Consider the following 11,553-nt stretch of genomic DNA (forward strand, 5'->3'; position numbering starts at 1 on the left):
CTTTTAATTTATTTATTTACAAAACTAGCCTTCTCCTTTTATGAAAAGTTGTGAAATTTATGAAAAATTACGACTTTAATTAAGAGTTGCGACTTTTATGAAAAATTATGACTTTTATGAAAAGTTGTGATTTTTATGAAAAATTGCGACTTTAATGAAGAGTTGTGACTTTTATGAAAATTTGTGACTTTTATGAAAGGTTTTGACCTTTCCAAAGGGTTGCAATTTTGATGAAAGGTTTTGACCTTTCCAAAGGGTTGCAGCTTTTATGCAAGGTTTTGACCTTTCCAAAGGGTTGCAACTTTTTCAAATAATGTAACCTTTCCGACAAGGCACAATAAATATTTGTTCACATTACTCTTTGTTGTCTATGAATAGATGGATTCCTCTCATTTTAAAATAACGAAAATTCTGAACCTCTTCTTCTTCTTCACAATTAAATATTTGTGTACTTTGCTCCTGTTTAGTGGCTCACTGACACCATTGCTTATGTTACAGATCCTGGTATGTATTTTTACAATCACTAATTTATGCTTATGTTATTAAGGATAAATGATAAGATGTACTTCCTCTGTCTCAATTTATGTGACTTACTTTCCTTTTTAGTCAGTCCAAAAAAGAATGACACATTTCTATATTAAGTAACAATTTAACTATAAAATGTTTATTTTACCCTTAATGAAATGATTTACAGCCACACAAATTTCTATCATTCATTTTGGACTACAAGTTTTAAAAGTCTTTGTTTTTTTCTTAAATTACGTGCCGAATCAAACTACCTCATATAAAATGGGACAAAGGGAGTTATAATTTTCATTTTCCTTTACATTAATAATGTTTGTTACTACGTAATCTTGTATGTAAGATAATATAGTATTTTATTTTTAATGATTGATACGTTTTAAGTATTATTTTATAAATTCCATGATATTAAATTCCCGCGCGAAATAAGAGTAATTTTACTAGTAACTTTATATATGATAATAAATGTCAACGATATAACATAGGTAAAGGAATATTACGATGATGTTCAAATAAAAATATAATGGTAAAACGAGGTAGTAAGGGGAATATTTAAAATATTAGTAATTGATACCATCACAAAATAAAGTATGTTAAAAATTGTATATATTATTATAAATAATGCTCCGTGAACAATTTCAGCTATAACTCAAACCTATTCACTTTAATGTTTAAACAGAAAAATCTTTTTCTTTTTCCTTGAAAGGAACTTAAAATGTAATAAGCACTAGTACTATAATAAATTTAGAAAGGTAGTTAACACTATAATATCTTAGAACCAAACCTGGTGCAATATAACTTTTGGTCCATTCGATCTTCGGTACAGCTTAACTATTTCAAATTCATGTGGCACAAGACCCATTTCAGGGCATAAACCTGAGACCTCTAATTAAGGAAGGAGCAACTCCATCCGCTTCAAACTTGATGCAATATAATTCTTGAGAAATACAATATTGGCATTCTACTTTTTCAAAATATTTTGGCTTCTTGCAGCATTATATAAGGCAACTTGCAGGCTTGTTAAAAAGTCTTGTTACAATTAAGTGGATACTATATCTAAGGGAGAAAAAAGCAATATAAATAATAATAGATTAACAAAGATAATATATACTACTTCACATTTCATATGACATTGAACCATCATTCTCTTATAAAAAAAATATAACTAACAATAACAACAAAAAAAATCTGATATGCAATTCTAGAAACCAATCAAACTATGATATTTTTATTAATTTAAAAACAAAGAATTAGAAAAAGTAGCTTTTATATTATAAGTGATTTCTCATTTAACCATCTGAACTCACTGAATGTCGTCATCATTGTTGGTTGAAAATAACAATAATATTTTTTAAATTTTACTTTGTTAATTATGATTTGAGTTTGAATACTTGCAAAAAAGGGTAGTTCCTAATTCCTACCAAAACCTTCTGTTTTCCTATATCATAACCGAAAAGTCAAAACTATTGAATATGTTGTAAAAATTTTCTTCATGAATAAATTGTCCTCCTTTTGGTGCCATTTCAAATCATTGACCAATTAATCACTCTTCATTTACCTTTCATTATTACTCCTTAATCTTCCTTGGGTCCCTCTAATTACCCAACAAAAAACCAACCAATTGAAACTTCCTAATTTTTGTTTTTATTATTATTAGAGAAGATTATTGAAAATATTTTTGAATACACCTTCCGTCTTCCGCATGACATATTAAGTGATCTCAAACTCTTCTAAGAGCATGAAACTCATAATAAAAAATCGAAAGAATAATTCATATTGAATTTAAAAGTGTTTTCAATAATGTCGTTATTATTTATTTTTTTTAAAAATTAAGTCCTTCACTAAATCCTTGTGATCCCACTTACTAAAAAAAAAAAAAAACTTTTGTAGTACAAAAGAATCTAGTACAAATTATTCAAGGTCATTTTAGTCATTTGAATATTCTGCATCTTCTCTTTTTTTACTTACAAATTCGCTGTCGTTCCCACTTTCCCTGTCCTCCTTCAACCCACAGATTTCTCTTTCTAAAAAATGTTTAAACAAATCTTTACATAGAACCCATATATCTATTTCTCCGGTACATACATATCTATATATATATATCACCGGAGAAAATATATCTACAGGGGAATATCAGAATTGGGTATATTTTTGTTTTGTTATTAAGGGAGTTAATCATATGGCACCGAGCATGAGGGACGTGCAGTTGACGGTGACCGGAAAGTCATCATCGGCGGCGGATGATGATATAGATGGTGCCGGAGAGGAAGTGAGGCTATTGGATTCGTATGACGAAGTGAATTTGGATAAGTTGGGTGAGAATTTGAGGAGAATTCAGGTTAGAGTTACCGGGATGACATGTGCAGCTTGTTCTACATCAGTGGAAGGAGCTTTGATGGGTGTAAATGGGGTTGTTAAAGCTTCTGTTGCTCTACTTCAGAATAAGGCTGACGTCGTCTTCGATCCTAGCTTGGTCAAGGTTGAGTATTTTTTTTTTTTGATTGAGCTTGTTTAGTTGGTATTCTAAGTTAATTTTTTATCTTGTTGAGGTTTTGAGCTATTTGGTGAAATGGGTTGGTCTTCATTTGATGAAAATTTAGTTGTACGTCTTACTAATCCTGGGGTTTTGATGATTTTGGAAGTCTTGCTGAATTTTGAGTATGATGTTTTTAGCTGTTTGGGATAAATGGGTTGGGACTAACTGTTTGATATTTGTATACCTTCTCTCTTGTTATTTGTGTTTTTTGGGTTTGGATATTCTGGACATAATTATTCTACCTAACTTTGTTGTATTTTACTAATGTCACACCTTAGAACTGATCTAAATCAGCTGCTTTCAAATGCTTCCTTTTTTGGGAAATTAGCTTCGATGTGTTTGTTTTGCTTGTTGATATTGAGTTGTGTTTCATGGACTCGAGATGGAGATGTTAATGATACTTCGAAACCAAGATGGATATGCCCACAACTTTTGGGGGATGTGTCTTGACCAAAAAAGGTTTGATAGTCACTGAAGTTCTCTGTCCATTAGATTCCCATTGTAAAACATGTATGAGGAAGTTCTGCTAGTTGAGAACAGAATGTGCTAGATCAGGCTAAGATGCGGGCATTCTTCCTTCCACCTCCTACTGGGAATGGAGAAAAGGGTCTGATATCACAAATTTTCTCTAAAGATATTGCCCTGTACAATGTAAAGCTGTGCATTGGCTATGTACTGGTAAAACATTTAAGATTTAGGACTGCGCTTTCAAGATTTCTAACTAGTAAAACACATGTAGCATTTGTTTTAGCCATAACAAAGCACAACAAACACTTGGAATGATTTGGTCCTCTAACTAAGCATAAAATATTTGTTTTTGTACATCACTAGGCAATTAAGATGATGAAAGTGCTTGTGTATCAAATAGGTAGCCAATATCCAAGTGCCCATAGACCAATCATACATATTATTGGTCATCCAGGTTTCACATATTGACTGGAGATCAAATTCCTTTGTTTGAACAAAGTATTCCAGATAGCAACTTTAAATTAATAGGTGGCATATGAAGTATGATGTTGTTGTTTGACCTACATATACCCTCATTACCGTGTTTAGTGGATGTCAAACTCCTTTATCAAACATGAGCAATAAGAGTAACTTCGTTAAGAATTAAGATTGAAAGAAATGACAGTTCTCTAGCTCTCTGACTGATTCTTAACTTGTACAAACTATATACTTTAAAGTATGCAGGACCTTTCTTTCTTTTTTGGCCCTACATTATCAGGGGAACATCAAACAGTTGTTGTGGTTGATGGATGAGGTGGTTGTGAATATTAGGTTTGAGAAAAGAGGCGGTGATACGAAGTTATCACTTTGTCACCTATTACAGATTAACCAGATTATCATTCCTGTTTTGAGCTGTTATGCCTTGGGTCATATGCAATCTGATCATTTTCTTTTGCCGTAGCAAGTGTGAGTTGTCATTCTGTTAAGAGTTCCTGGTATTTGTTAAAGGATATAATGCCGTACTAGATCAACTTGTTTCTGGAGTCCAGCAAAATAGAGAGGACTTTAAAAGTTGATGTTGATTGTCTGAGCTTATTTTTCATGTGTAGACTTATCCTAATTCTTAGGCCTTCAGTTTTTGCTTCTTTGTCTGGTATGTAATTTTAGTTACTACGAATAAGGATGTAATCATTATTTTCTTCGACAGAGGTTCGGTTATTTCAAATTGCGTGTACTTTGATTTAGTTTGAGTTTCCATCCTAACATTGCATTAAATGGTTGGACTGATGCCTTCAAGTTCATGTCAACTTCTTATCTGTACTTCAGCTTAAATATGAAAAAGAGGGGGAAGTGACATAGTTAGGAAACAACAGACATGATCTAGCTAACCCAAAAAGGATAGGCTTGATGAAGTCTCTTCTGCCAAAAACAGTCACTATCAAACATGAGTTACTGATGTTGACTGGTTCTTGCTGATGTGGTTGTATTGTTTTAATTATACCGTTAGTTTTATCCAATCTGGTATAATGTTTTTAATGTGGCATGTAACCTGATGCAAAATATGAAAAATTAACTTTACATGTCCCCATTCATGTTTCAGGATGAAGAGATTATAAATGCTATAGAAGATGCTGGGTTTGAAGCAGAGCTTCTCTCAGAACCCGCTGCATCTCGTACAAATCCACATGGAACTGTAGTAGGCCAGTTCACAATAGGTGGTATGACATGTGCAGCTTGTGTAAATTCTGTTGAAGGTATCCTTAAAAATCTCCCAGGTGTAAGAAAGGCAGTAGTTGCTTTGGCTACATCACTAGGAGAGGTTGAATATGATTCATCCATAATCAGTAAGGATGATATAGCAAATGCAATTGAAGATGCTGGTTTTGAGGCTTCCTTTGTGCAGAGCAGTGAGCAGGACAAGATTGTACTTGGGGTGGTTGGTATTTCTGGTGAGATGGATGCACAGTTTTTAGAAGGCATTCTTTCAAAGTTGCATGGAGTTAAACAATTTTGTTTTGATCGGGTATCAAGTGAGCTTGAAGTTGTCTTTGATCCTGAAGTTATTGGTTCAAGATCTTTAGTTGATGGCATTGAAGGGGGAAGCAGTGGCAAGTTTAAGTTACTTGTCAAGAACCCTTACACAAGAATGACTTCCAGAGATCTAGAAGAGTCCTCGCGTATGTTTCGGCTTTTTACAGCAAGCTTATCTCTCAGTGTAAGTAGCGTTTTTGCTGCTTATTTGTTATACTGCTATCCTTTCTTCTTGGTTTAGCTTTTTTGCTTTAGCCTCAACCAATCCTCTCCACGTTTGAGGGGATTAGAAGGACATGGTTATGTGTGATGGAAGCTTCCTAACTTCCAATACTTGGTTTCAGTTGATCTAATGGAGCTTTTGAAGTGTTATATCTTTGAATATGTAAAGATTCTGTCTGCTACAGCCTACATGTTCCATTACTCTCGTAATATGTAGTTTCAAATTATATCACACAACTCTCTTTGAGCAAACATGATTCTTGATATATGATTTTACACAAAAAGGTTGCTGCTAAATTCCAGTTATATGATGGGATTACTTGAGATATTTTTTCCTCCCTTTTGTTTTTTCACTTGTCATACTTGTATATATTTATCAAATTTCTGCCAGGTTCCTGTGATTCTAATCATCTAACATATTCAAATTTCTGCCAGGTTCCTGTGATTCTAATGCGAGTTCTCTGCCCTCGCATACCTCTGCTTTATTCTTTACTAATTTGGCAGTGTGGTCCCTTTCAAATGGGTGATTGGTTAAAGTGGGCTTTAGTGACCGTTATCCAATTTGGTATTGGTAAGCGTTTCTATATTGCAGCAGGGAGAGCGCTTCGAAATGGTTCCACGAACATGGATGTTTTGGTTGCATTGGGAACTACAGCTTCCTATGTTTATTCTGTATGTGCATTACTTTATGGTGCAGTTTCTGGGTTCTGGTCTCCAACTTACTTTGAAACAAGTGCCATGTTAATCACATTTGTACTCCTGGGGAAGTACTTGGAAACTCTTGCTAAAGGAAAGACATCAGGTGCTATCAAAAAACTTGTTGAGCTTACTCCAGCTACAGCTACACTGCTCGTCAAAGACAAAGGTAAAAACATCTAGACTTTCTGTCTACTTCTTTGACACATTACCATGTATAGTTCTTGGTAACTGTGTTAACACAACTTGTGACTTTTTCAAAAGTGCAAAAGGGGCCTATCACTGATATTGTGTTTACCTTGCATTCCAGGTGGAAAAGTTGTAGGCGAAAGAGAAATAGATGCTTTATTGATTCAGCCTGGTGATATATTAAAAGTACTCCCTGGTACAAAAGTCCCTGTGGATGGTGTTGTTGTATGGGGTTCAAGCCATGTGAATGAGGGTATGGTCACTGGAGAATCTGCTCCTGTTGTGAAAGAGATTGATTCAGTGGTGATTGGAGGTACAATCAATTTGCATGGTTCTCTTCACATACAGGGCACAAAAGTAGGTTCAAACACAGTTTTGAGTCAGATAATATCTCTTGTTGAAACAGCACAGATGTCAAAGGCTCCCATTCAGAAGTTCGCTGACTATGTGAGTAGTATTTGTGTCATCTTGCTGAAGAGTGTTGTCTATTCAGTGCAAGTTGATTATTTCCTGGTGTTAATTTTATAGTATTTGCTTTGCTTTAACACACAATCACTGATGGACTTGAAGAAGCATTGATTAAATGGAAAGTTCAATATCTTATTCCATTTCCTCCATTAATGTACTATTTTTCTATCTTTCTTTGCATTAGTAAGTTTAACCTCTATTCTCATTTATTCCATCAGCCTAAGTCTCTGTCAGTTGGGAGTGTTGTACAACATTTTACTGTGTTTTCCCTTATTTGGTTATAAAGCATTCACACTGCTGATATATTTGAAGCTGTAGCATACATATTTGAATGCTGATGGCTGTGCCGTCCTTGCCATTTCTTTATAATGGAAGTTATCTATTGAAGTGTGATGTTGAACTATAATTAGGCAGTGAATTTGCTATGATGTGGCTGAGTTTAGTGAAGAATGAAAATATATCTTTAATGTTGCTTTTGTTGTCGATGTGTCTCTTTGTCTGTTTTGTTCTTTCCTTTTGACGTTTGAGCTGACTGAATTTCTCACTGTAAGTACTCTTTTGACTTACAGATCGCAAGCATTTTTGTTCCTACAGTTGTTACTATGTCCTTATTAACATTCTTTGGATGGTGAGTTTGTCTTCCAACTAATTAGTTTTTCGTAATTCCAATTTACTTCTATCACTACTGTTTGGAAAGTAGTGTTTATATTTTTTATTTACCCATTGGACCAGGTATGTTGCTGGGGTTCTTGGAGGCTATCCAGAAGAATGGCTTCCAGAAAATGGCAATTATTTTGTGTTTTCTCTGATGTTTGCAATATCTGTTGTGGTTATTGCATGTCCTTGTGCGCTTGGTTTGGCTACCCCCACTGCTGTTATGGTTGCGACAGGGGTTGGTGCCAACAATGGTGTGCTGATAAAGGGAGGAGATGCATTGGAGAGGGCACAGAAGATTAGTCATGTGATATTTGATAAGACAGGCACTTTGACCCAGGGAAATGCTAAAGTCACAACAGTCAAAATTTTCAATGAGATGGATCGTGGAGAATTCCTTACTTTGGTAGCTTCTGCAGAGGTACCATTCAAGTCTTTTCTGATAAGATAATAATAATGTGGGTAAAAATCCTGGGCACACCAGTGAATACAAAGAGTAGAACCTACCCAAAAAAAAGAAGAAGGTATGCACTATGCAGTCATCTATGGTAACAGAAACATCATGGGTGCATCCCAAAATTAATACTCCCCTCCGTTTCAAAAAGAATGGCCTAGTTTCCTTTTTAGTCTGTTTCAAAAAGAATGACCCCTTTCCTTTTTTGGCAACACTTTAACTTTAACTTTCCACGTGTCATGTTTAAGGCCACAAGATTAAAGGACATTTTGGTACATTTGACATAACTTTAATTTAGAACCACAAGATTAAAAGTCTTCTTTCTTTTCTTAAACTCCGTTCCAAGTCAAATTAGGTCATTCTTTTTGAAACGGAGGGAGTAGAAACTAAAGAAAAGACTTCATCTGTACAAACTATTTTCTACTTTCAAGTCTTCTAGCTGGGATCCCATAGAAACCCATTTCCTACAATCTTCTGATGCTATTCGTATGCTGTTCTCTTGAGGAGATAGAAGTGCTTAAGAAAGTAAAATTCTGATTACCTTATAGCACTTTACCTGATATTTTTAATCAGTCTCAGTGCATTAAGATTTCAGTATTTCTTTTCTCCTTTTTTTAACTATCAAGCAACCACTTGAAAGTTTTTTCTCGAAAGAGCTTTTAGGATCCTCTATTTATTACTAAAAGCAGTCATTTGTTGCCAAATGTTGCCACCAATTAAAACTCATACTCCCTCCATTTTTACTAGAATGAAGAAGTTTGTTTACATGCTTAGAACTAGTTTATAATTAAAAATATTTAAGTATATGTAAGAGTTCTGGTAAAAAGAGTTGTTTGATTCTTCAAATGTAAGTGTGTCATGTAAAGTGGAACTGGGAGTAGTTTCTTTTTAAAACAATTGTTCTAAAGTTACAAAAACTACTGCAATTTTCTCTCTTCTAGCTACATATCATCTAAGGGGTATGCTTATGATGCAGGCTAGCAGTGAACACCCCTTGGCAAAAGCCATCCTGGAATACGCTCGTCATTTCCATTTCTTTGACGAGCCTTCTAATACCAGCGAGTTTCAGGCTTACAGTGAACAGGCAAAGTTTTCTGGATGGCTTCATGATGTATCAGATTTCTCTGTTTTGCCTGGGAAAGGAATACAGTGCTCCATATATGGGAAATGGATTTTGGTGAGTTTTCAATAACATTATGTTAACAAATTTGGAGAGGTGGTTAATTTCTTTGTCTCTAATCAGGAAAAAGTCTTTATTTCTCATCTTTATGCCCATGAACAGGTTGGAAACCGGAAGCTTCTTACCGAAAATGGGATAACTATACCTTCCAATGTAGAGAATTTTGTGGTAGAGTTGGAAGAAAGTGCAAGGACTGGCATTCTTGTTGCTCAGGATAATATTGTCATAGGAGCTCTGGGGATAGCAGACCCACTAAAGAGAGAAGCGGCTGTTGTTGTAGAGGGCCTTATAAAAATGGGTGTCAAACCAATCATGGTTACTGGTGATAATTGGAGAACAGCTCGTGCAGTTGCTAAGGAGGTTTGAATCTTCCTCCTTGTGATCAAAATTTTCTTCTACACTGTAATATTAGTTTTACAAAACTGGGGATTTGGTAACCTAATTTAATTTCCAGAAGTCATCACTTAGGGTTCTTTCTTCAATTTCCTGTCCCCTTGTTTGATTAGCATGTAAGATATCATTATCCACTCCTGAAACCAGCTTTAAATAAGTTCCAACTGTTGAAAGATGAAATAAGAATAGTTTGATGCTTTGTTCTACCGAGCCTTCTTTGATGCCACTGCATTGTGAAACTATTAGGAATTACTCGAGTCAGACTTCCTGGTGTCAGAGTGAGAAGAACTCTACATGCTTTTACCATTTCTTCTTTGAAAGATGATTTTCTTTTAGTAATTTGCGTCCTTCAGTTTGTCTTCTTTGAGTGGACTGGCTTTCAAAAAAATTGAGAGAAACGGAGAGAGATATTCTTTATTCTTTTTAGGGGTGGTGGTGGGGGTATGAGGATAAAAATGTGTGATGTCATCCAGTCAGCTGAAGTAAATGTAGTTGCTTAAACGGGATGGATAGATGTAGTACTGTTAAATTTTGTTAATGCAATTTATTGAGTAGTGTTAAGGTCGCCCCACAAATTCTGGGCTAAATGTATGACTCCTTGGATGCTGTTTTGAATTGCAGGTTGGTATTCAGGACGTTAGAGCAGAGGTGTTGCCAGCAGGGAAAGCTGAGGTCGTCCGTTCATTTCAAAAGGGAGGCAGTGTAGTTGCTATGGTAGGTGATGGGATCAATGACTCACCTGCATTAGCTGCTGCTGATGTTGGTATGGCAATTGGAGCTGGAACTGATATTGCAATAGAAGCTGCTGAATACGTTTTAATGAGGAGCAACTTGGAGGATGTCATCATTGCCATAGACCTCTCAAGAAAGACATTTGCGCGGATTAGGTGGAATTACATCTTCGCCATGGCGTACAACGTGATTGCCATCCCCGTGGCTGCTGGGGTTTTCTTCCCTTTTCTAAAACTGGAGTTGCCTCCATGGGTAGCTGGTGCATGCATGGCAATGTCATCTGTAAGTGTTGTATGTTCATCTCTGTATCTAAAGAGATACAAGAAACCCAGACTTACCACTATCTTGGAAATAACTATAGAGTAGGAATGAGATCGAAATATGAAGAGCCTTGAACAAAAAAAGTAGCATTAGGATCAACTTGGATTTGTGTATTCCTTAACCTTCTTCTTTTAGATTTCATACGTAGGGTGAATATCCCACCCTTTCAATGTAAATGCTGTCTGTTTGTAAGTTTTCCTCTTTTAAAGAGCATTTCTTTTTAGTATGAGTTTTAACTTCTATATGGTGATAGTGTAAGAGATTTTTTACACTATTAGGTTTGCGCGGCAATGTTTGGGGTCATGGCTTCTCTACCTCTACGAGGTAGGGCTAAGGTTTATGTATATTCTACCTTTCTTAGACTCCACAGCTACAACACATATAGATGAAGACACCATTTTGTAGTCACTTAAGGTTGTTATTATGTGCCAAAAAAATGAATGTAAAATATAGTGGATGATGTATTTTCTTTTTGATATATGAATTGGGTGACTTAATTCACATTGAATTAATAGTTGAACTAATCATATAACGTGATTTTTTATAATGCTACATCTAGTTAACTAGTAACTTTACGGGCATTTTTAAATCAAAAGATAACCTTGAGAACATTTTTGGTTCAATAAGTGAAAAAATACATATTTTTAAGCCATATTCAGTTGTTGGGAATATTTCTGGCTTATAACCGTTTTTAGAATAATGATTGAG

General features: G+C 35.1%; 1 protein-coding gene across 1 annotated transcript; it reads left to right on the forward strand.

The window, feature by feature from the left end:
• Positions 1 to 2,500: 2,500 nt before the first annotated feature.
• LOC102603262 (copper-transporting ATPase RAN1) lies at positions 2,501 to 11,081 on the forward strand. The gene is made up of 9 exons (XM_006364929.2): positions 2,501 to 3,001; positions 5,106 to 5,720; positions 6,194 to 6,623; positions 6,765 to 7,090; positions 7,681 to 7,739; positions 7,844 to 8,186; positions 9,196 to 9,396; positions 9,502 to 9,759; positions 10,414 to 11,081. Exons 1-9 carry the CDS (start codon positions 2,702 to 2,704, stop codon positions 10,888 to 10,890), a joined length of 3,009 nt encoding a protein of 1,002 aa, XP_006364991.1. The 5' UTR covers positions 2,501 to 2,701; the 3' UTR covers positions 10,891 to 11,081.
• Positions 11,082 to 11,553: the final 472 nt, after the last annotated feature.

The sequence above is a fragment of the Solanum tuberosum genome, unplaced genomic scaffold (assembly GCF_000226075.1).
Source record: "Solanum tuberosum cultivar DM 1-3 516 R44 unplaced genomic scaffold, SolTub_3.0 scf00528, whole genome shotgun sequence".
Taxonomy (NCBI): Eukaryota; Viridiplantae; Streptophyta; class Magnoliopsida; order Solanales; family Solanaceae; genus Solanum; species Solanum tuberosum.

Excerpts from the sequence above, each read along its gene's own strand:
- LOC102603262 (XM_006364929.2), top strand. The coding sequence starts at position 2,702 with ATGGCACCGAGCATGAGGGACGTGCAGTTGACGGTGACCGGAAAGTCA. Across the intron at positions 3,002-5,105 it reads TCGATCCTAGCTTGGTCAAG|GATGAAGAGATTATAAATGC; the intron begins GTTGAGTATTTT and ends TTCATGTTTCAG. Across the intron at positions 5,721-6,193 it reads CAGCAAGCTTATCTCTCAGT|GTTCCTGTGATTCTAATGCG; the intron begins GTAAGTAGCGTT and ends AATTTCTGCCAG.